This window comes from Mixophyes fleayi, chromosome 1, assembly GCF_038048845.1.
Source record: "Mixophyes fleayi isolate aMixFle1 chromosome 1, aMixFle1.hap1, whole genome shotgun sequence".
Taxonomy (NCBI): domain Eukaryota; kingdom Metazoa; phylum Chordata; class Amphibia; order Anura; family Limnodynastidae; genus Mixophyes; species Mixophyes fleayi.
In genome coordinates this window covers 125,325,688-125,351,600 of record NC_134402.1, presented here as the reverse complement: position 1 = coordinate 125,351,600, position 25,913 = coordinate 125,325,688, and the positions used below count along the sequence as shown (strand labels likewise).

The 25,913-nt window shown below is 40.2% G+C and overlaps 1 protein-coding gene across 1 annotated transcript; it reads left to right on the top strand.

Moving 5' to 3' along the window:
* Positions 1-1,811: 1,811 nt before the first annotated feature.
* EXOSC9 (exosome component 9) lies at positions 1,812-25,478 on the top strand. The gene is made up of 13 exons (XM_075200319.1): positions 1,812-1,897; positions 1,982-2,060; positions 2,399-2,493; positions 3,472-3,591; positions 3,675-3,777; positions 4,226-4,363; positions 7,861-7,943; positions 10,835-10,967; positions 11,948-12,036; positions 12,113-12,259; positions 13,943-14,118; positions 19,704-19,779; positions 24,614-25,478. Exons 2-13 carry the CDS (start codon positions 1,995-1,997, stop codon positions 24,690-24,692), a joined length of 1,305 nt encoding a protein of 434 aa, XP_075056420.1. The 5' UTR covers positions 1,812-1,897; positions 1,982-1,994; the 3' UTR covers positions 24,693-25,478.
* Positions 25,479-25,913: the final 435 nt, after the last annotated feature.

Sequence of the window (25,913 nt, the reverse complement as noted above, 5' to 3'; positions counted from 1 at the left end):
GAAGCGAGCCGCGGCGGCTGTGAGTACCGCCGTGGCTCGTGACAAGGAGTAGGTATCCATAGTGTCCCCTGTTCCATGTCCACTCTTGTTTAGACCCTCTTATGCACTCTTTGCCATAGCAAACCCCTCCTCTGCAGGAGTAATATCACTCACCCGGTTTTGGTACTAGTTCTGGTGCACTCTCAGCCGCAACCTGACCCCTCCTCTGACAGTGTAGCTCTCAGACCCTACTGCATACATAATGCTGCCTCTCTGCGCCCAAGAGCACAACTCTTCATAGGGTCTCTCTCTCCCTTTTATATGGGCTGATTGGATTGGGGCTCTTCCCAGGGTTACTTTATTGAGGTTTCTAATACACAGGTTCTGTGATGTACAATAAGGTAAGTGCTGATGCTAAATCTCTTCACACAGTCAGCACATATATATGTTTTTTCCAGCAGGTGATAGCTGGTGAATAACCTGAGCTGAGCACTGAGTAAATGTTTTACCACACTCATTACAGGTGTAGGGTCTTTATCTTGGGTGACTCAGGAGGGCTGACCTAATGCTGTCACCTATGAATTTTGTGGCCTATCTGCCCGTAACCTACCCTTTTCCACCTGTGTCTATTCCCTTCTACTGCTCCCCGTTACTAAGCAATAAGCCCCTGACCTGTTACACTATAGCCTTTAGCTCTGTTGTCTATTCTGTCTCTCTGACAGCTTTTTATTCCATGTTTTCTAATATATTCTCCTCAGAACATTTCACTCACATTCTCTCTGTCTTTTCCTGTATCATAATGTTCTTTGGCCTTTGTGGCAGCCAGCCACGACTCTCTCCCCTAATGCTGGAGATCCCAGGACCTCCTCCCCTTAATCCCACCTTCTTCTGCTTCTGTTGTGCTCAGCTCACCCAAGCCTTCAATTGCTAAGCAACCGTTCCTTGTGTCTCTCCTCTGGGTCCTAGCATATACAATGTCAGGAGTTTTACATTATTGTAATTCCTGTTTACAAGAGGGAATTACAATCATGTTGTCTGTGTGTGATTTAAAAAAAAAAAAAAACTGAATATATATATATATATATATATATATATATATATATATATATGTGTGTGTGTATTTTTTTCATGTCACTGGTTTCTAACATATCTTGAGCATCTGAAACCATATCTCCCAATTTTGGAGCACCAGGAATCAGTACAGGGAGCATCCCACAACATCCATTCATTGCCACTAGAGCGCGGTAAATGCAGCATACCACCAAACTTTCTGACACGGGTGACAAATTTATCCTGATTGGAATGGTGGAACAGAGTCCTCAAATCAGGTCAGCCCCACCTAAATTGGGAGGTATGCTGAAACCAGCACAATATTGTTTGGTGATTTTAAAGACTGGTTTACTAAATAGAATTTTCACACAATCAGCTGTTCTATACTTATCAATGAGAAATAGGTTATGTTGCAGTGTCTGACGATTTTTGTTAGGAGTTTTATAGTTAATTTTAGCTTAATGGATAAGGTGATTAGGAAATCCACCTGTAAATTACTAATTATAATTAATGTATCATTTTCATTATTATTTTTATTCACCATTAAAACAGAATATTGTCAATAAGCAAAGCGTAATCTGCTACATGAAACAACCATTTTGCGGCAGATAATTGCTTATGTATCCATGGATTTTGATCTACAAGAAAATGGCCGCTTGTCAAGCGTTTGTTTAATCAGTTTGGAGACACACATTTACCACACTACCACACGAGCCTAATAACCCCGCCCAGGTGTCAACTAGACTGACAGAATGTGTATGCGCACGTATGCCGTAGTTGTTGTGACAGCGGAGCAGGAACGTAATTGTGGGCGGTGAATAGACTGCGCGCACTGATGACGACAGTCCAGGCGCTGGTCACTTACCACGTGTGTCAATATAGTGAATTGAGCTGAACGCTGTATGTATGTACTGTATACAAACAGGTAAAAGATCAACTTATAATTTGACAGGTGAGGAGTCAGTATGAGGGAGACCCCGCTGTCCAACTGCGAGAGAGCTTTCCTGCTCCAGTCAATCACTGAAAAGAAGGTACGAAACCCCATAACATAAATATACATATTGTATACTCCAAAAACACCTGTGTAACCCGCGATTTACACTATTAATTTATGTGATAATTGTGAGTTGTCTAGTTCTGTCTCTGTCATCCCTCGCATCTACATTTTAACTTACTTGGCATGCACATCATAGTGGTCTCATATCTGTTTTGAGCGACACAGTCGAAATCGTAAAGATCACTAAACATTAGAGCCAAAGATTTAGTGAAATTTACATTTTATCTTGATTATTTTTCATAATGCTTACATTATATTTGTATTAATCTGTATAAGCACATTGACTTATTACCTCTCTATTTATATCTTCAGCGTCTTGATGGCAGACAAACCTATGATTACAGAAACATTAAAATAACATTTGGAACGGAGTATGGCTGCTGTATTGTTGAGCTTGGGAAAACAAGGTATGTTGTTTTATTGATAGCATATGAATTACTTTTAATCTTTAGGCTGATGGGAAAATATATACATTTAACTAGCCATTTTAACCCTACACTGTGTCTTGACTGCACTACTTTGAGACAATGTTGCAGTTTATTACATCTTGCATTAAATCCCAGTCAATTACTAAATTACAAGTTGACTTATTTAAAAGAGCTACTAATAACATACTCAAATTTGCAGTGGTTGATGTGGTCTGGTATACGGGGGTCTGCCATACCGCAAGGGGCGGATCTAGAGTTCTGTTTTACAGGGGGGGCGATTTAGTCTCTGCCCCATTTTTGATAGCTAAGCATGCCTGCGGCTGCACACTGTGTGCTGGTCCGTTCGGCAGAGACAGGTAGGGAGAGTGTGCTGCACGGCCGCTCTTATTGCATTTAAAACGCAATCGGAGCAGCCGGCAGGACTCTCTGTCTGCCTGTCTCTGCTGAATGGACCTGCACACAGTATGCAGCCGCAGACACCGAGGATTCGCCAGTGGATACCGCCACATCTCTTAGTTGCCTTCATTGTAAAACTTTGAACTTCCATTGACTTACATTTTCAATATCAAAAATAAATATATATGTTTGAGGAGGTTTTCAGAACTGGATATATTTCAGATAAAATAGTGCAGGAGATATATTCCTTCACACAACAAGCTTCCTGCCTGTAATACCAGCTCAGCGGCAGTCAGCCTAAATCTGCTAATATCATAGAATAGTTTGCATTCAGCTGCAGAGTTATATAAAAACCTAGTGAAATATCAAGTTCTATAACGTATGGTAAATTTTACGTGTATAAAATATTTTTTTTTTTATGTAGCATCATTGGTTGTAAACTATAGCTGTATTGTATAAGTTTAGTTATACACAGTTTGCAGTGGGTATTGCTAAACTACATTTTTTACATTTTATTTTTTACAAGGAGTCACTATTAAATGTTATTTTCTACTCTTCTAGAGTTCTTGGGCAGGTGTCTTGTGAACTTGTTGCCCCCAAGATGAACCGACCAACTGAAGGAATTCTCTTTTTCAATCTTGAACTTTCACCTATGGCATCTCCAGCATTTGAACCAGGAAGGTAGCTGCCAGAAACCAGCAGGGCAGCTTTAATTTAAGATATATTTGACTGTTGAATGCTAAATATGTATGTTAATATTCCAGGCCGTCTGAGCTGGGGGTAAAACTCAATAGATTGCTGGAGAGGTGCCTGAGGAACTCCAAGTGTATTGACACTGAATCACTTTGCGTTCATGCAGGAGAGAAGGTGAGATGCATTTGTTTTTGATTATTAAAAGTAGTTAGTTTATCTGTGTTTCTAGCACTTTTGTTAAATACTGAACTAGTTGTAAGTTTGTCACTACTTATTGTCAACCTCGAGCTAGACAGAGAGGAAGGTGGGGTGCCAAGGATTGTCCAGTGAGAGAAGATGTACCATGTAGGTCAGGTTCCAATATCCGATAAGTCAAGAATCTGTATTTCTTTAATATTTGTTTATGGGCTTCTGTTATTGTGTGCTTGTCTGCTTTATACTACTAAATGGTGTCACTCACCCTTTCAAGAAAATACGGTCATCTACAGAAGGACTAGTGTGGGAAGGGGAGGCTTTAATGGGAAAAAAAAAAGTGAGAAACTTGAGAAGTTTGGTTAAAAATCAACCTCCTGTTCTTTTGTAACATGTAACAATTTCGGTTTGCTTCCTTCTTCGCTTATAGGTGTGGCAGATTCGTGTTGACCTGCACTTGTTAAATCATGAGGGTAACATAATTGATGCAGCAAGCATAGCAGCTATTGCTGCATTATGTCACTTCAGGAGGCCCGACGTATCTGTCCAAGGAGAAGAGGTCACTGTGGTAGGTTATATTGCTATATTGAACTTTTCTGAAGACTGAAAATAAATTCTCAATGTTAAACAACCTAAGACTATGGCACATATTTTTCACAATTATTTGTTTTTATGTTTTGACTTGTATACTTAATTTGTTTTGATCTGCAGTAGAGGGGGACAGATGAAAGGTTAAATTTCACCTAGGAATCCGGCCACTGGACACCCCTTTGTCCATCCGCTGATGATGCTGGACTTGCATACACCTCTGTCATTGACCTCAAGCTCTGGTCAAGTGTACCCAAGGAGAAGATGGATTAGTACTACTGTGTGCCTCCAGCATCTTTATAGGAACACAAAATGTGTAGATCCAAGGCTAGATTCCCTTTTTAGTCCACTTTGGCCCTTTCTAGACTGGGTGAGGACTTATGCTCTTTGAGACACAAGTGTTTCAGACAATTTGACAGTAGATTCTTCCATCAACTGTCTTGGGGTAGTGCTTTTATGACCCTAAAGATCAGAACGAACCTCTGTTACATTTTTAGGTAATAATACTCATGTTTTTCCTTCCACTCCCTCCACTCTCTCTCTCTTTACAAGCTGCTGGAAGTGGAATAGGAAGACTCGGACAAATTATTTTTTGCCTAGCAATGTTTTGGAGCCCTATATCCCTTCTTTAGGTGTCTGGGAGTTATGGGAAACCTTTCCAATATTAACTAAACATCCAGTCTCCAGATATTGCATGGACCACTCAGGGAAACCTGTGGGTTTGCTCTTTGGCCAATTTTTGTCACAGCTTGGATTGCTGATGTGGGCATAGAAACGCATAAAAGTGTTACAGAATGGTATACTCAGGGCAAAGTTGATGCAACTAGTTTTATGTATTCAGAACGCTTCATCCTACACGGAAGATGTGGCCATTGACTGTCGGATTACTAAGAGCCTTTGCTAGTGCAATGGTGGCACACAGGGCAATATGATCATCAAGTGCACCCATGAAATGAAAAATCTTTCTCGCACTGGACAGACCTAAGCATTTAAAATTACAGTGCAAGAGTTCATTTAATTAACCAGTACTGGCACCACCCTTTTAAAGTCTCAGACAAGCTGCTTGATGACGGTGAAAATAAAGAAGGGCTTCCTATCGGGCGGACACCAAATCATCAATCATTGGCAAGTTGTCTTGACTACCAGGTGGGGGCTTTACTTCTTTTCAGGTATTGTTATCTGGGGCCATTGGATATCATTCTCCTCTCCTTCTCTCACGTTTTTTTTTCCTAATCCTAAGGACCTGGTAGAACAGGAAAGCTTTCCACTATCATTCAGTAGGTTGCTGAATTCAGTTGTTATCTATCTGGTTCTAGAGCATCAGAAGGGTCTTATACTTTAATCCAAACTGTTTCTGGTGCACAAGAATGGTTATATGTTGTGCCCATGTTTGGATCTGAAAGCCCTCAACAAACTCTGCTTGGTGATCTATCCAGGACATGAGGTAAAGCGTGCTCCTGTTATCTCTGAAAACCAATGACACATTCTCATCCTCATCCAGGAGGATTATCCGTGCTATCTCTATTTTGCTTTCCAGGGGACACACTTTTATGTACCTTGGGGGTCATGATCTTACCATATCTGGACAATATCCTGGTGAAAGCCTGATCCAGGGAACTAACGATTCAGCATCTGAAACTGCCAATCCAGACCCTGCAAGGCAATGGCTCGATTATAAATGAGGCCATAGAAGATGGGCCTCTCATACTCCATGTTATTCCTGGGCCTCCTTTTTGGCTGCTTGCAGCAGAGGATGCTCCTTCTCCAGGACAAGATTTACTCTCACTCCAGTGTCTAGTCTGTCCTCCTGATCAGTACATCATGCATATGTATAATATGAGACTAATAAAGATTATAGTCTGCCCTTTATAAGCAACACACCTGCGTAGTTTCATATGTTCCATCAGATCATATACCTTTTGAACCCCATACAACCATCTTCAGGATGATTGCTTCCTAAAGGTGGTGGATTGACCAATCGTCATCTGATGGTGGATAGACCTTTCTCAGTCAGTTTTGACAGGTGGTTACTATGAAAGATTGCCTTCCACTTCCAAGGGATGTAGACTTTTCAGAATCCTCCCTACCTTTAAACATCTTGGTACTTATTTGGGATTTAACTGTCCCTGAATGCTTGGACGGTGCACTTCAAGGGCCAAGCAATCAGGGTTTATATTTACAGCACCATGGAAGTGGCATACTGGAACAATCAGAGGTACTCTAAGCCCCAAGGGTCTTAAATCCTGCGATGGGTGTAGAGGTTGACTGTAGCTTTATGGGTGATCTACAACTAGGTAGACAACTAGGTGGTGGCCGTTCTGAGTCGCCAACACTTTGACCTATGTAAGTGTCTACTCATACTGGATCATACAGGATCTGTGGATGTTTGGGGAAACTCCAAAGAGAGACATCTGCCAGTGTTAAAGTTTCATTCCAAACTTTTTCTCTGTCTTGTCAGATCCTGAAACAAAAGGACATATCTTGCTAATGGGCTGGAGTTTCTATGGCAGTTCCAGTCTTTCTTATTTTTTGTCCTCCAATATCTCATGTTCACTGTGTGCTGGTTTTATCTCTCCAAGAGAAAGAGTTGGTTATCTTCAATGCCCACAGGAAACGGTTTGTCCCACTCCACACTTGATATCTCCCTGAGTTGAGTGGGCTTACTCAGTTGCCAAGGAGCCCCGTCCGTGCCTTCTAGGCTTATAGCAAACTTGAACACTGCAGTTTATCCCTCTTGGGCAGCGTGGTAGGGACAGCTTACTTTAGCGGACCAGATCTGCAGGGCACCCACTTAATCTTTTTACTTTTTTGACGTTCTAGAAAATGCATGTTGACTTTTTTGTAAACTGCCTCTGGCAGGAAAGACTATTATTTCTTAGAAATTACTCCTCTTGCGTTGATGTTTACTTTGGGACATTCTGTGATCTGTCTGTCCCTACTGCATATGAAAAAAAAGGGATTTTTTTTCTTTTTGTATGTACAGGTTCATCTTTTTCTATGATGTGCTGTAGGAGGGGCACAGACTTGCCTTCCCAGGAATATGCATACTGTGCAGCTGCTTGATCTTTGATCTGTGTGTGTCTACTGGGCTAATGATAACCTGATGTTGTTTGGAGGCAGAGGATTCAGGTTTTTTGTTTTTTTTTGTCAAGTGCACTGCCTCTTAGGGAAAATGATAATGGTGAATACAGAAAAAGCCCCTAAACACCTTTTACTGTGTAGTCAATACAGTTTGCATTGGATCTACGAGCAATCATAATAGGGAAAACCAATTTGAGTTAATTAATACATTTCAGATTTATATTCCGTGATTACTTGGTTTGCATGCATGTAACTATTGGAAGAATTATGGAAAAGTGTATTTTTATCTCCATATAGCAATTTTATAATTTTTGTCTTTTATATGTTTTATGAATTTGATCTATTCTTTCACATTTTTCTTGAATGAAAATCCTGGTACTGTCTTATTTTGGTTAGTACTCTCCAGAAGAACGTGACCCTGTTCCTCTCAGCATCCACCACATGCCCATTTGTGTCAGCTTTGCATTTTTCCAGCAAGGGTAAGGAATTAAAGTATATAAAATGTTGTTGTTTTTATTATTTTAGATTTGTAAGGCGCCACAGTGCTCCACAGCGCTGTACAGTAGGGAAAACTGGGCATACATAAAACATACAAGGCAGATAAAGTAAATGCAGACATGAAAACAAAGGGTATGGAGGACCCTGCTCATTAGAGAGCTTACATTCTAAAGGGAAGATGGCACAGCTGAAACAAGAGTGAGTGTAGCTTAGAGTGGAAATTGGGATAGCTGCGAGGATGTACTGGTGTGCGTAGCATCGTCAGGGATAAGGTAAGCTTTAAAAAAAAAAAAAAAGAGATTTTTTTTAGAAAACGTTTAAAGATTTGAAGGCTGTGGAAAAGTCTGATATGGAATTCCCTACCACGCCCAAAGTGGGGGAGCAGCACAGGAGAAGTCTTGTATGTGCGAGTGGGAGGTGGTTACCAGAGATGACAAGATGCAGGTCAGAGGTAGATCTAAGTGGTTGGGAGGGAGAGTATATTGACATGAGATTTGAGCAGTATATAGGGGTGGTGGTGTTGAGGGCTTTGTAGGTAAGGGTGAGTAATTTGAATTGGATTCTGGAGGACACAGGGAGCCCGTATAGGGATTTGCAAATTGGTGCAGCAAATATAGGGCTGTGAGAGAGGAAGATCAGTCTTGCAGCATTTAGGGTGGATTGAAGTGTGGGTATAAGGGTATTGGGAATGCCAGATAGCAGTAGTCAAGAAGGGAGATGATGAGAGAACGGATAAGAATTTTGGCAACGTGTTGAGTAGTAAAAGGGTGTATTCTGGCAATCTGTAGGGCTGGGAGAAAGTGTGACACCAAGGCAGCGGGCTTGGCAGACTGAGGAAATTGTGGTGTTATTGACAGTGAGGGAGATTTAAGGGGAGGTGGCAATTCTGGCAGGAGGGAAGATAATAAGCTCTGTTTTGGATATGTTGAGTCTAGGGTAGCTTTGGGACATCAAAAACCATTTAGACATTCATGTTCCCTTGTCCCACAAGCACTGAAGTCGTTATGGAAATACTCCATACGTGGGCTATGACAAGTCTGTTGTAGACTCTGAAGAAAATAAAGTGAATGTTTAACAGTAAAATTATCCTGTATGTGCGTATACATAGTGAAATGATAACATTTAAGCAACTTTTGTATGCATTGTGAATTAAATATTTGCCATACATAAGAGATGTATAGTTATTGTGACATATGACAGAGCACTGTGTGCTGCACTCATCTGTCTGTGAGAGGGCAGAGCCAGTGTCCTGATAGCAAGCTTGCAACCTATAGGACTATAGGAGTTTGTTACAGATTGCATGTGTGTCCAGCTCGACGGTATAAGGAAGAATCTGCTTGGGGAGACTATATTATTGTTACACAGCAGTGTTGGTTGTTTACGTATAAAAGAGAATAGATTATAAGTTTGAGTTGGCAGTGTTGGGAGGTGGTATTCTGGTGGAGGTTAAAACGGTTGTGATAGAAATTGTTAAGCTTGCTTGAATAGGCAAGTTTTCGGATAACTCTTGGAGGCTTGGGGAAAGTCGTCTTGTTGGAGGCATGGAATGGCCTCAAACTAGATGGCGAATTATCCATTATTCCATTATACTGCTAATGGAAGCAGAGAAGAGATGAATCCAGAGAACCAAACACTGAAGGAGCAGTTTAGGAAGACGTGGGATGAGAACCAGTATAGGTCAGTACTGAAGACCAAGGGAATGTATCATTTATATGAGAAGTGAGTGGTCAAGTGTCAAATGCAGCAGAGCCGTCCAGGAGAAATAGAAGAGTATAGTATTCTTTTTAGATTTAAGTGTACTCAAATCATTGGCAAGGAATCCAACCCCACCTCCTTGGGGTATATTTACTAAACTGCTGGTTTCAAAAAGTGGAGATGTTGCCTATAGCAACCAATCAAGTTCTAACAATCATTTTGTAGAATGTATTACATATCATACTTGGTTGCCATAGGCAACATCTCCACTTTTTCAAACCCGCAGTTTAGTAAATGTACCCCCTTGTCTGCTTCCAGACCTGGAGGTGTGAGTTAAGTAGAGGCCTCCATGTGAAAGGGCTACAGGTAAGGCAGTGCCTGATTGTGTGAGCTATGTTTTTGTTCTTGCCAGAAGCTTGAGGTTATATGAGAGGAAGAGGTCATGATGAAGATTAGTTTATTAGTCTGAGCCGTCATTCAATAACATACGTTATAAAAATGTGAGATTGGTGATATGTTTGTGGTTTGCTGGATCGTATTTATAGTGTGCCGAGTCAGTATGACGTGTGTGTATAAGATGTGTAGGAGGGCTGGATTTTTATGATCTATCACCATCTACTAAAAGCAGATTGAAAGAGAAAGGTAGAAACGATGACTAAGATTTAAGCTGCCTTATTTTGAGGATATTACAGTTAAGGAACGAAGGTAGAAAGGAAGTTCATAAGTGTTAATTAAAAGGGGAGTGGAGTAATGAGAGGGCAATATGGGAAAAGAGTGTATAGCGTACAAAGTGAATCGTGCTGCTTCTTCGCTTGAAAAGGAAATCCTGTGATGTCAATTCAGTGGTTTCACAAGAACTTCTCCATGCAGACTTGTGTGTCTTGCCTGCTAGAACCATTAGATGCATTTAATTTGAAAACGATATAAAAAGCTCTATAGCTTCAGTTACACTGGATCCTTCAGTGCTTTCAAGAGGGCAGACCTGACAGGGTCTCCTCAAGTGAAACATAATAAAATAAAGTCTGTCGCATCTACAATCAGGAATATGGCTATAAAGACTGAAGTAAAGGCCACTAATGTTAATAATCGGTGTAGACTACTGCTTGCTCTGCAAATATCAGATCTGTTTATATTGTTACCATATTTATGTATTGGCTTTTGATCATTTTGCATTTAGCACATACTTGCTGGTAGACCCTAGTGAACGGGAAGAACGGGTCATGGATGGTCTTCTAGTGATTGCTATGAATAAACACAGAGAGATTTGTACCATCCAGTCAAGTGGAGGAATCATGCTGCTGAAAGATCAGGTGATACAAGTCTCATAACCACACACCTTTTTGCTACAACTCCTTAGGTTAAAAAAAAAAAATTGCCTATTTTACTGCTGAGAATCCATTTTATTAATAATTGTGCTTGGGTAGTGAGCAGTTTTCAAACATCTGGTGAGCTTTATGTTTTGACAAAATTACCAGTTGAACTTTTTTGCACCTCTGGTGGCAGGGCCAATCCTTCATATTTTTACATACAATATTAAAACCTTATTAAAGACTCCAAAACACAATGCAGCATTTCACCAAAGTATTTTCCATGTTCTTGTACTCTGAGCTATACTCCTGTAAATGTTATTCAAAGACACGTTTTCACAGAAGCTGGTATCTGAAAGCTGATCCTCTCACTTCTGGAGGATGCTTGTCATCACCAGTTATAGTGGCTGCAACTGTTTATCAGCAGTCAGACAGTCACAGCAGGTGACCAATAGTAGATATATCCATTATGTACATGGCTGGAAGTAGTAGTGTGCGGGTGTAGGGATACATCCGTGTCCGAACCATTACATGTACTGAAACATTGTGGTGCAAATTTATTTAATGGATATTTCATGACTTTGTGTAATATTTTTATGGTGGAATTTGTAAACATCTTGACTCGGATAAGCCAAATCTGGCTGTGTACTGACGTTACAAGCCACGCTATATTATTTTGACACACTTTTTCAGATGTAATAGTATTGCTGTACCTGCCATCCACATTAAAGGCAATGTTCGCAAAATACACATAATCTTTCCTAGAGAAACTGATATTTGTGATATGATGAAGTTGTGTTTGATGTTAAGAATTTTACCTTAAAATAATGGAAGTATCAAATTGTTCAGAACATTGAATGCCAGGGATGATTAACTGTGTCTAAAAAGTGCACTGAAACTATTTTTCCTGCACCCAAAAGGGTATCTTTCTGTGATTTAAAAGTGTTTTGAGCACTGTGCTTATTGTGTATTGGTACACACAGGTTCTGAGGTGCAGTAAGGTAGCTGGTGTGAAGGTGGCTGAGATAACGGAGCTGATTCAGAATGCGCTGGGGAATGATATAAAAGTCAGGTCAGTGACGTAATGTGTAGTACATAGAGAAAATAAAACATGGAGGTGTTTATATCATCCACTCTTCTTTTTACAGGAAAGAAGGAGGCAAATTTGGGTTTGCAGAGTCCCTACCTGGTCAAAAAATAACTGCCTTAAAAATGGAGAAAACCCCTGTAGATACCTCCGATGTTGAAGGCAAAGCTGAAGAAATCATTTCTAAATCGGAGCCGCCATCAGATGTGTATCCTTCTATATTACATCTGGTCTTTGGGGAGTTGCATCTCTAAATAATAGAACGGCACAGTTCCTCCAGGTTTGGTTAATGTTTATTATTGGTAGTCGTTCTAGTATTGTTAATATTTAGAACCACCATCTCCCACCTCACTTTACTATACATAGAGGAATAACCGTTACAACCTAACAGGAAGGGGTATTGAAACCTAAAGGTAATTTATAACCTGGATGTTCTGCGAGTGCTCTTCAAGGTGCACGCTTCACCCCAGCTCTTGGGGGGAGGGGGTCTTTTGCAACCTAGAAGTGACAGGATGAGCGCATTTTGCCCACTGTGCCCCAGACAATTGTCTTGGAGATCCTCTTACTGATAGTAGTTTTCAGTCACTGACCACTTCTACTGGTGCTACTTGGCCTCTAGACACTTACTGACTGCAAGTGTCAACTGGACACCAACATGGTGCCCAGTACTTGTAGCAGAATACCACCACCTTGCTCCATCACTAGTAACTTATAGGTAGTAGGTGGAACGTTGACTGAGGATGCTGGGTTTAACACAGGACAGATGGGAGAAGGATGAGCATGTTAACTCTACTCTGCAAGTCAGAGGACTACAGCAGATATAGGTATCCTTGCGGGAATAGAGCAGGATCTTTAGGAATACAATTATATGTTATCAATAGCTCTTAAAAGAGATATTACATTAAACACCCAATGTTACATACAACTTACATGGTGCATTTCTGCTCATTTTATACAGTTTAACACATACAAGTTGGCATGGAGTAAGCCTTCTACCCCTTTAACCAGTCCAGGTTGATTCACTTATCTTGCACACAAATCAATCTTGCTCATATTCACACCCTTAACATTGTACATAGTGGCTGGGTGATTGTTTCTCTCCCCCTGTCCTCTCTGGCTCTGCTATTTCCGGGCTGTGAGATTTAATCCTTACATCTCTGCCCAAACTACTTCCAGGACTCTGGTTCCAGAGGTTTGGTTACCCCTCCAAGCTGAATATACAAATATTCAGGAGGGTAGGACTAGACCTCAAAGTAGCAGTCAGACTGGGCTAGCCTTCGCTCCCCACATGCATCAGTGAACCTTGGGCGCCCATATACATGTCGCCTGTTCACCAGTTCTTCCTGGGAAAACTTTTGGTAGGTACTAACTACTGCATACCGGGAACACCCCACAAGACCTACCGTTTTGGAGATGCTCTGACCCAGTCGTCTAGCCATCACAATTTGGCCCTTGTCAAAGTCGCTGAGATCCCTAGACTTGTCCATTTTTGCTTTTTCCCACAATTCAACTTCAAGAACTGACTGTTCACTTGCTGCCTAATATATCCCACCTCCTACAGGTGCCTTTGTAGCGAGATAATCAATGTTATTCACTTCACTTGTCAGTGGTTTCAATGTTGTGGCTGATCGGTGTATGTAATACTTTAATTTAATTTAATCTGGTTTTGGGAAAAAAAGCTATATCTGTCCTGGAAAATCTGTTAGACGGCAAAATTGTATTTTATTTTTCTTGTGTATATGATAGATTGCAGAAGAAAATAGAATTACAATTTGTTCTGGATAATGAGGTACAAACAAGCCCTGGATAGGAAGAAGAAAGTTGATGCAGATATAACATTGATCATAGATCTTATTTTCGAGACAGATTGTTTTTCCATAACTTTTGTTAGTGTGTCAAAGCCAGTTGTGTGGGCTGCAGGCACTGCCCAGATTGGAGAGGGTATTGGAAATGCATGGGGAGAATTTGAGGAATCAGAAGACGATGATGAAGATGATGGTGAAGCTGTTCCAACATCCCCAGAGAGCCCAGAAATAATTGAGGAAACGGCAAAGAAAAGCATGGAATGTAAGTCTTTACAGATTTATATAGATCTTGATGAATATGTATACATACACACACACACAATTTTGCTTGGCAAACTTATTATAGGGGACAAGCTAGATTAATGCTGGAGTGTGACAGGAAATAGACCCTGCTCTTGCTCTCCGTGGGTGGTAGGATTATTAAGTTGGGGTTTGACAGGCTGTTTTCTTACTGTTCTTTAGATAGGGTTTACACTTCCAGTGCTTAAATGTAATCAAAACTGAGACTTTAGGGGTACATTTATCAAACCTTCTAAAAGGAAAAGTGGAGCTGTTGCCCAAAGCAACCAATGAGATACTAGCTATCCTTTATACAGGACATTCTAGAAAATGATGGCTAGAATCTAGTTGCTATGGGCAACAACTACTTTTCCTTTTTAGAAGGTTTGATAAATATACTCTTCAATCTGCAGCCGCCTTCTCTTTTAGTTCAGTGCTTAGGATTGTTGTATTGCAATGGATTCCAGTTTGGGATGTTTTTTTGTTGTTTTTTTTGTCTAAAATATTGTACCCATTACCACTCCTACACAGTTCATGTAAAACTTACATTTATTCTCTTTACACTCAACCTACTGACCCGCCTGTAACCCAACTTTGCTTTTTGCCTTGTTATAATGGAGTGTTTTTATACAGCTATTGGGGTTACATGTGTTGCCTGGAGGGCATGTGCATACCATCTTCTGGAAGTTGTCTCTTATTCAGAGATGTCACTATTGCTAATTTCTCACTTCAACAGTCTTGCCTATTTGGCTACTGTCACGTAGTCCATCCCTATTGAAAACTGTGTTTGAATGATTTTAATGTATTCTTATATTAACAGAGGAATATAAATGATATATTATAGCTCCATGTTGCTGGAGCTCTTGCTCCCTATCATCACTATACCCTTTGTATTCGGGAGTGATCCATGCTCTTATATTTCTTTTTTTAATACATTTCTGAGGATATCTCCTATTGTATTTTTGTAGAGTAAATTAGTTATATTTGTATTTGATTGAGAACTATATTTCTATATGTCTATTGGGCTTTGGAATTACCTGTTTTGGAATCATTTTCCAGTTATTCTCCACTTGCTGCAAAGTCTGTACTTGGGGGTGTTGTGCTGGAGAGTGTCTATTTCAGGATGGAAGGGCCTTGTGACTCAGCCACTGTCCTCACAATATCTCTTCATTACACTATTGCAACAATTTGGAATTTCTTTGTGCATTCTGTATTGTATGCTGTGGTCTAAAGTTTTAAATGGATCCTCCACATCTTGCTGTCTACACTTCAGGTCAGAGATATCTGATCCTGATAATCTGTTTCCTATTAAGTTAACTGCTTTTTTGAGAAAAATTAGACTTACTTCCTTTACCTTTCATGTGCAGTGTGTTAACCATTTACCACATATCCTTATCAGACCAGCATGTTTGTTGATTTTGCTCAGTTTACACTGTGCCAGAGCTGCCAGTGGTAGTGTTTTGCTCCTTGGTATATTTGGTGATCACCTGACAAGGAATCTGACATTGGGATTGTTCTCCTCAGTCATCAGTACCAATGTGACAAAACCAGCCTGTGCTCCTTTAACAAACTCAGGAGTCTTGGCTATTGTAGTCATTGTCTAGGTAGAGGCCACAACTTTGTCTCTACATTTGCTATACAGGATTCAGTTCCACTTTCTTTTTCCTTTACTTTTTATAATCCTAACGGTAACACCCATTGTGGAGCGCCTAATTGTGTCTCCTAAATCTCTCTCCCAAGCTTGAGTAAATCTGGAAGGAGATTGCCATAAGTAAGTTACCAGAAGTTTATAGGTGTAAGAGACATATGGCTATATTTACAGCTGTCATTTTGTAGAATGTATTAAATAAATGATAATTAGAATCTGACTGGTTGCTATAGGCAACATCTCCACTTTTTCAAACCCGCAGTTTAGTAAATATACCCCATAGTATTTTGGAACTTGGTACAGAGAAGCTCAAAGCGAGTTAGCTCTCTACCTAGAGTGTTTCTATTTATACTCCCAAGAGGGTGTGTGAGCTGAATATAGGCCCAACTTTCCTTATCTGGGAGTGCTAGCTCTTCATTATTTGCCTGGAATGGGCAGATTCCTCCACTACTAACCACCCGGCGGACACTGGGAGCACCAGCTGAACATCAATTAAGTATGTGAGGTGCCTGACCTTGAGAAAAGTTTTTTTGTGAGAGAGGTCAGGGGGAGGGGGGATAATTGTGTAGAAATTTGTTCAGATTGTCTCAATTTTTTTCCAGTGAGCCAAAGTTGAGGTGATTGTGGGTTGTTATATGAGGCAGAGATTGACCTAGTGAGACTTTTCTTCCACAGTAACCTACTGCTTGGCTTGATCAGGGCATGTCCACTCCATACTCCTTTTGATAGTAATCCAGAAATTTAGGCAACTATAGTCCCCCTAAATGTTTATGCATTGTCAGACGAGGTCCCTGATGGCAGAATGAACATCTTTAAAGGATCTGTTAGGTGTATGAATTGGCAGGGTCTGAATGAGGTAAAGTAGTTTGTTTTTCATTTTTATTACATTGACCCTGCCTATCCAAGAAAGATTCTGTGTTTTGTTTTGTTTTTGCTTACTATTTCAAGAGGTCTGAACGTACATCTATCAGTTTGGGTGAAAAGTTTGCGGTACACGGATTATTTGTACCTCTTATTAGGTTGGTGCCCAGATATTTAATTTGTGAGTTGTACCATTTAAATGCAAAGACACTTTATAGACTCAAGATTATATGTTCAAGTGTCTTGATATTGAGTTCTGCACACTTCAAATATTTAATTCTAAAATTTGATAATTATGAAAGAGTAACAACTGCATTCGTCAAAGTGGCTAATGAATCGTCTGCAGAAAGTACAAGTTTATGTTCTGTCTTCCACCTGAATCCCTGAAATGCTGGGATTAGTGCGGATTTCGCTAGTCAGAACCTCCATACACAATATGAACATAAGGGTGGACCTCTCCATTGTCGTTAACAACACCACCATCTCCTCTGTCACCCACCTCCGCTGCTTGGGTGTTACCCTTGACTCCTCTCTCTCTTTTACCCCCCACATTCATTCTCTTGCCAAAGCCTGTCGCTTCCAACTACGCAACATCGCCCGCATCCGTCCCTTTCTCTCTCAGGAGGCCACCAAAACCGTCATACACGCACTCATCATCTCTCGCCTGGATTACTGCAACCTCCTCCTCACCGGCCTCCCCCACTCCCCCCTCTCCCCCCTCCGCTCTATACTCAATGCGGCCGCAAGACTCATCTACCTCTCACACCGCTCTGCCTCTCCTCTCTGCCTTGCCCTACACTGGCTCCCCTTCCCCCACAGAATTCTTTTCAAACTCTTCACCCTCACTTACAAGGCTCTCTCCCACTCTACTGCCCCTTATATCTCTAACCTCCTCTCCATTCACACTCCCACCCGCTCCCTGCGCTCGGCCAATGACCGCCGCCTCTCCTCCACTCTGATCACCTCTTCCCATTCCAGAATCCAGGACTTTTCCCGTTCAGCCCCCCTTCACTGGAATGACCTCCCTCGCTCCATCCGCCTCTCTCCTACTCTGTGCTCCTTCAAACGTGCACTAAAAACTCACCTCTTTCTCAAAGCCTACCAACCATCCACTTAACCCCCATCTCCTCCACTCATTCTCCCCTCTCTCCCATTCCCTCAACTGGCTCCTCTTGTGCCTGGTCTGTTTAACGCTCCCTTAGGATGTAAGCTCGCTTGAGCAGGGCCCTCTTCCCTCCTGTCTCCTTACCTGTTCTTCTGCTCCGTGTCTATTGCATCTGCCTGCCTGGAGTTTCTGAAGTATTGGTACTTTTGTTTATTGTTCTGTACTGTTATACCCTGTATAGTCTACTGTTTGTACTATGTGCGGTGCTGCGGAAACCTTGTGGCGCCTAACAAATAAATGATAATAATAATAATAATAATAATAATAATGACAGGGGGCACCCCTGTTTTGTACCATTGGTGAAGGGGTCTGAGAGGATGCAGTTGATTCTGACTATAGCCCATGGCTTTTCATATAAAGATAGAATTTTAGAGAAACAGGAATTGCCAAATGATCCTATCAAATGCCTTTTCGGCATCAGTAGAGAGAAGCATAGTTGGAGGAAGAGGCCAGATGTATCCGATTCATAACTTAAGGGGTGTCCCTGGCTGCGCTCCCCATTGTGCATACACTCTTGCTCAAATGTGTACCAACCGCCTCAACCCCGTTTTGAGTTATTTAATATCCACTTTTTATAGTGATATAGCATGAGCATAGGGCTGGGTCCCTTACCTCTTTGGGATAAACAAAATGTTTGCTTCAAAAGCATTGGATAAAAAAATGCTGGATGTCTGCCTATTCGTCTTCAAGCTCTAAATGAGATCTCAATGTGTTATCTAAAGGTCTTCTAACATGACATTGTGAAGGCATCTGGGCCAGGGCTTTTCCTGGAGGGGGTGGAGTCTATTGCTGCTTTAGGCTCCACAGTGGTTAGGTTGATCTAAGTGTAGTCATGTTTCATCCGTAACTATCCGGTAATCTGTGTTGCCCAGGTAGGCATCTATATGTAAAGATCTAGACTCCTGCTTGGATGTAGATAAAGGTGTTGCCAGATTGTATAGCATCTTGTAATATATATGGAAGACTTTGGCTATTGGCACTGAGGTGTGAAATAAGGTTCCCTGGCCATCTTTGACCTTAGAAATAAAAGTAACTTTTCTGAAAAGGCCAACATCCTCCCAGTTTATTACCCCACAGAAAATATTTGTCTACAATTGCGGTAGGCCAACTTAATCCTATTGGCTAGAAGAACCTCCCTTGCTTCCTGCAGTTTCAATGTTTGTTTTTTTAAAATACACGCCTCATCCCATACATTCTACTGTAAGCATTTGTATAGGAGATAAAAGCGCCATTGTACAGCAGAATTTATGGGTACCGCCTGTACGGCACCTAATCCATGTCCTCTGTTGATGAGTGCGTCACCACTTTGTGTCTCTAGAGCCTTCCGCAGCCCCAGGTTTGAAATGGAATTATGGGAAAGAGGGTTATCTGCAGATATATAGTGGTTGAAACTGGCTGTTGCTTTTCTTCTCAATGGTGGTTAGCTATGAAGTGTTTGTTTGAATCCACACCTATATAACCATTAGTGCCTATGTAAATCTGCCATTTGCTGCCAGATTTACTAATAGAGGTAGGATTTGGTGCCAGTTTAGAATCTGAGAAAATAATTTTGCTCAGACAGCTTCTAAACCACTCTTTTATCACAAGATTGGTTTGAGTGTAAACTTCAGGGTCGGATGTATACATCATTAAGTTGACAAGCAATCCTAAATAAACCGGACAGCCAACCACATTAAGATTCCGTTATTTAATCCTCAGAGTGTGGGAAAAATGATGCACATCTTCCTTGTCACTTCCAAGTAAAAAGTTTTTCATTCTAAAAATGAGAATCTGGCCTACAAAGCAGATAATACGAGTTTAGCATGAAGCTACATCATGGAGTTAGCCATGCTGTATTATTTTTATTGTTTGTTTTATTCTAGGTTAATTCACTTAGTGTGTTTTCATATTGCAGATGATACAATCACGCTGTCTGACAGTGAGGAAGAGGAGGTGATAATACTGCAAGCAGAGACACAAACTAAAGCCAGGTATTGTTGTCTTCATTTTCTCTATATTGAGCTGTAGCTAAAGGAAAAATAAGCTTGTATTTATTTTTTTAATCCCCTGTCCCCAGTGAATAAACTTGCTTTTTCCAGGGAAGGTTCTTCATAAGTATTGTATTTTGCAGACTGTATAGGATTTGGTAATAAACACACAGAAATTGAAGCTTTTAGAATAATTGGGGTCAGGTAGGTATGAATTAATGTGTTCATGCAGATAACACCTTTCCTTTAATACAATCCATTATTTTTTTTTTCAACTTATTTTGGAATTTTTCAAATACAAAACCTAATCAAATAACATAATATAGGACCTGATAGGAACAACCGTAATAAGAATACAGCGCTGAAAACAGCCCGAACATTCCAAAAACTAAAACAACTCAAATTTTGTTCATTAATGTAAACAGCTTTAATTTTTAAATGGGGATGGGAGGTGTAGGAGGAGGGGGTGCCTGGTTATCACAGGTGAAATAAAACACCTCGCAGAGACATGGAAGGCATAGTTTTGGTGAGGAGCTCAACTTGATAAGTGGAGTACTTGAGGCCTGGCTATAGATGGAGTACTACAAAGATTCAGGGGAACAGGATTCGAGTTGTAGATAAAGCCAGGGTGCAGATTTGATGGGATTTGTCTTCCCATCATTTTGCATAAGGAAATCTCCATCTGGGAAATATACCGAACATATGTTTTCGAAGCAAAGATGTTAGGAGGGTCACTCTGCATCTATGTCTTGACAATTGAACATCTCACAGCAGCGAGAATATGGGAGACCAAATTAGCTGAATACTTCTTGGCATCTTAGAGAGGATAGTAGAGGAGGAAGGACCATTGATCCTAGCATGACCACCAGATGTGTATAAATGAACCCTATTGTCCACATCCACGGCAGCAATCTAGAGGGATACATTTTGGAAAGCTTATCAAGGGTGAAGTACCATCCGTAGTAACACTTTATGGGCCTTCTCTTTAATCAGTGTGGAAATGGAGCTGGTGGTGACCTGTTATCTAATTGTTTCTCAATAGTCCGACTCAGAGGGTGTGGGTCCCAGGTCTCTCTCCCACTCCCTCATGTGTCTGGTTCCATTAATTAGTATAGCGCCAAGAGCAATACTGTAACTGGAGGCGCTCATGCCTTTTAGAAGGAGCGAGGGGACAGTTTTTAAAATGAGGGGGGGTTAGTTTGCAATTCGTCTAAGTATAGAAAGGCTCATTGCTCTAGAAGGTCACCCACAAACCGTATACCTCAATTTAAGTATGAGGAAAGGTGTTGGGGAGGCCTGTGGGGAAAGTCATGTTTCCACATTAATACAAATTAATTATTTATAGTGGATCACATGGCCTATTACTATAACACCTCCTTTTTCATAGGGACCCATCCTGTGTGTGGGTGTATTTTCATTTATTTATTTTATGCATATTTCTTCCTATTAGTAGGGATAATTACAAAATTTTGCTGTTTTATATTTAGTACAAAATCAACAAACCAAATCTCTTGGGGCAAAAATGGAAGAGGGCAAATATCTACTGCACGGGGTCTGCGTCCCCGTCACAAAATAATATACAACAATGCAGTAGTATTGATTTGTCCTCCAAAAACCAGCGGATGCAATGTGGATCTTAAAAACTTTAATATACATAAAAATTTATTAAAAATACATATACATACTCATACTATATGCAGATAGTTTCAATGATATATCAAGGGAGATACATACATTAGGTGCACCTATGCAACACTTCCCCAAATTGTATAAATATAATCAAAACCTATACAGATAATCTCACAATAATATTGCAACTGAGACCTCTTAGGATCAGATTCAAGCTTGGTAAAGGTGTAATCATAACACAAGGAGTCCGTGGTGTCTCGGTGTCACGTACTTTTGATCACCAATTAAGGATGTGCAATGTCCCGAACTTATCCAGATGATGTCATTTAAACGGTGAGTATAACTTTAGTCAGCATAATCATGTATAAACCATAGATATATAAGCAAAAAAGTCATCTGTAGTAGAAAGCATAAGCTTACCCGATACTAAGATCGAAATGACATGCTCGATCTGCACTGCTGACTCCGTTACTGGCGGACTGCCAGTGTGTTACAGTCGGGATCCTCCTCCCGCACTGAGCACCAGGATCCTGGTTCTTATGTATACATGTGCCGAAAATTTTTTCCACTCCGTCCTATGTTATGATGTATGGTTATATAGAAAGTCTCTTACGGTACTTTCTGGTGTCATCAACCGCCGCAATTCCAATATTGGCTCTCATGTTGGTGTGAGCTCTGTAAGCAGGTTCTGCGTATGAGTAGCAATCACCCTAGAATCTTGGGTAACCTATCTTACGCGTTTCGTTGTATAATACAACTTCATCAGAGAATTTTTCGGCACATGTATACATAGGAACCAGGGTCCTGGTGCTCAGTGCGGGAGGAGGATCCCGACTGTAACACACTGGCAGTCCGCCAGTAACGGAGTCAGCAGTGCAGATCGAGCATGTCATTTCGATCTTAGTATCGGGTTAGCTTATGCTTTCTACTACAGATGACTTTTTTGCTTATATATCTATGGTTTATACATGATTATGCTGACTAAAGTTATACTCACCGTTTAATTGACATCGTCTGGATAAGTTCGGAACATTGCACATCCTTAATTGGTGATCAAAAGTACGTGACACCACGGACTCCTTGTGTTATGAGTACACCTTTACCAAGCTTGAATCTGATATGATCCTAAGAGGTCTCAGTTGCAATATTATTGTGAGATTCTGTATAAGTTTTGATTATATTTGTACAATTTGGGGAAGTGTTGCATAGGTGCACCTAATGTATGTATCTCCCTTGATATATCATTGAAACTATCTGCATATAGTATGAGTATGTATATGTATTTTTAATAAATTTTTATGTATATTAAAGTTTTTAAGATCCACATTGCATCTGCTGGTTTTTGGAGGACAAATCAATACTACTGCATTGTTGTTTGTTGTATATTTAGTACAACCCACGTAACACTGTTATTTTTGAGAAACTATTTTGACATTTGGCCAAATGTATTTTATTCTGTTTAACCTGTCAGTGTTACCCTGGCTTAGATCAGATCTAAGCTGCACAGAAAACGTAATCAGAAATAATCTATTTACATAGGATGTAATAGGTATTTGGCCTATTGCCTTTTTAGCAGTTTTTTGTCTAAGCAATCTTTGCTTAGACATATCACAGCGACAGTGATGTCTAAGCAAAGATTGTGTACCTCAGTCGGCAGGGATTGGCCTTGGTTACTAGGCCAACTCTATTAATGTCTTGCTTATCTGAATCTACTCCCAAATTAGAATGGACAAAGGTCCTGTAATATTTTTTTTTTTTTTAACTTTCCCAGATAATAGTCTAACTTAATCATAGGCCCATAAGCGCAGGCACTGACTCTTCTTGTGGGAGAGAATTTGGTCCAAGGACCTTTTTGTAGAAGTCAATGAAACCACTAGTGCTATGGCCAGGGCCAATCAAGGCAGGGGACTACTTGGTAATTATTTTGGCTTAGGGGTGCTTTGAAAAAAATTTGGAGAGCCTAAGGGTGCCTGGAACTGAGAAATATTGGTATCCACTGCGTTAGTGATTTCAAAGGAGAGCAACTAGCTACTTCTGTTCAAGAAATCTGTTTGTGTGGAACAGGACATTCCTAATCCTGTGCCTACTAATTTTTAAAAAGATCTGGTCCTTCTTCCAAAGCTTTATTAAGTGGTATTACGTACTTCAGTTTCCACACCTTATTTATAGGTTTTTAATAAACCAAATGAGGAGCTGCCTTAGACACAGAAAATTGTCACTGAAAAATAAAATAAATACGGGTTACAATGCCATGCATCTGTACAAATGGACATGAGTGCCAGTTATATACAAATTGTATGTATCATAGGCTGGGTGAGAAATTATAAATCTGGCAATAATGTGTACAGCCATGCAGCACTGAACAGGAATAAAGAAATGCTGTAGTGCCCAACTGTTCAATGTTTTTTTTTAACATGCGTTTTGTTTAACATATCCTTTTACAAGACAGGGCCAGTTCAGCAGCACACAAACACAACTGTCTGATGATGTTATCTAGCAGACAAACTGAATAAACAAGTTGAGTAGGCTAATCTTTTACATGAGCATTGTCTAAACTGATATGTATAGAAAAAGCAGTTGGAAGAAAAAAAAAAATCAAAACCAAGGCTAGGTACAAACTACAGAAATTCTCCCAGTATTTTATTTACCAATAACTGAGTAAAAAGAAAAGTCCAGATCAGCATGTTGATTTGTGTACATACTCTACATGTTCTACCATCAGCTGAAAAGATTGTGACTCTCTAAACTGAGTGCATACACTGCAGGATTGGTACAACATTGCTGAACAGGGTTCAGTTTTAAAATCTCAATCAACTATTTCATATACCCTGAAACGATTAATGTTCCAGGGTACACACTATTGTGATATCGGGCCAGTCAGTCGTTGTCTGATAATCTGCTAAAAACACTGTAGTGTGTACCTAGACCAGTGATGGCTAACCCGTGACACTCCAGGTGTTGTGAAACTACAAGCTCCAGCATGCTTTGCCAGTAGATAGCTAGCTGATAGCTGGCAAAGCATGCTGGGGCTTGTAGTTTCACAACACCTGGAGTGTCACAGGTTAGCCATCACTGACCTAGACTGAGGAACTGATCTTTGTATATGATCCAGTTTTCATATGGTTTACTGTATGTATATTAATTAGAAAATCCATACAGACGGTGGAGAGAATAAGTTGTTTTAACCATTGCCTCTTCCTCCTATTAGCTTGGCAGCTACAGTGTCACAAAAGGATCAAGATTCTGCAAACAAAACATCTAGCAGTAAGAAGAAACAGACCCGTTAGTGGTGACCAGTACACACTATCAATAGTGGGTAAATGTACCCTAGATGAGCAACTGATTGCTTAGATCACTTTCAGAAATGCAAGAAGAGGATGTAATGTGTGGTCAGCAAAATGTAGGTACACAGGGTGTGTCTGGTACAGACTGTAAGGGAAGTGTTAATATGGTGTGAAGATAGTAGGTGCAAAAATGATTTCTAGAGAAGTACAATTATCTACAAAATACATTTTTTCTGTAAGTTTGTTGTGCCAACCTATTAGTTGAAGTTAATGTTCCTGAAGTAACATCTATGTAGGAGCAGCCATAACCTATTCACAAACAAAGGTTTATGTGAGGGCACTTAGCCAATAAAATTGAAGCAATTCTGTTAGGGGAATTGTTTCTTTTGCCTGATAGAGCTGGAAAGGATGGTAAAAACAAGCACTGTTCTATAAATAAGTATATACTGTATATATTTTTTAGATACATACAATGTTAAATTCACAGCTGCTAAAATGATCCAGGCAACATTATGTTGGAGTACAAGTTGCTTAGTCTCTTTCAAATATATAGGAGTGCAGCAGAACATTTCCCATTTTTATGTAATGTTCTTTGCCCTTAATAAACATTAAACAGAACCACCTAATGTTGAGACAGTCACCCCAGCTTATCACTTTCCCATGTATAAAGATTTCTAATAGTTATGTAATGCTTTGATTTTAGATTCTCTTTCCCTCCTCTTAGGAGTCTTTAAATGTTTACATTCCTAACTTGCCTTCATGTATTTGCAATAAAAAGGTGTTTTGATATATTCTTTGCTTTAATCTTTACATGTTATAGCAAAATGTAACACCCCAAATAAACTATCAGTTTGGTTCCAAACTCTTACTTCAGGGCTGCTGTAAAGAAATTATAGATAAGACCACCCTGCTGTTTACTTTACACTGTTTGACAAATATGTAAAACTTAATAGGTTGGGGTTCCATATTAATGGTAACTGCCTTTCTATTTCACAAGTTTCTTTTTCAAGGTGGTATGGAATTTACAAAGGACAGTTGGTGCAAGGCTACCTCAAAGCAGCATTTTCTCTATTAAAAAAAAAAAACCTGCAAGAGTGCATTTTGTTTAACTTATTTTTCTTCCACTAAAGAAGTGGTCTTATTCCAGCTACACACTAATGGTAAAAAGCATGCTTTTTAGTATTGTCTTGAACTGACATCAGTAAGATGTTGACTTCACACCTT

Excerpts from the sequence above, each read along its gene's own strand:
- EXOSC9 (XM_075200319.1), top strand. The coding sequence starts at position 1,995 with ATGAGGGAGACCCCGCTGTCCAACTGCGAGAGAGCTTTCCTGCTCCAG. Across the intron at positions 4,364-7,860 it reads AAGGAGAAGAGGTCACTGTG|TACTCTCCAGAAGAACGTGA; the intron begins GTAGGTTATATT and ends TATTTTGGTTAG. Across the intron at positions 12,260-13,942 it reads TCGGAGCCGCCATCAGATGT|TGTGTCAAAGCCAGTTGTGT; the intron begins GTATCCTTCTAT and ends AACTTTTGTTAG.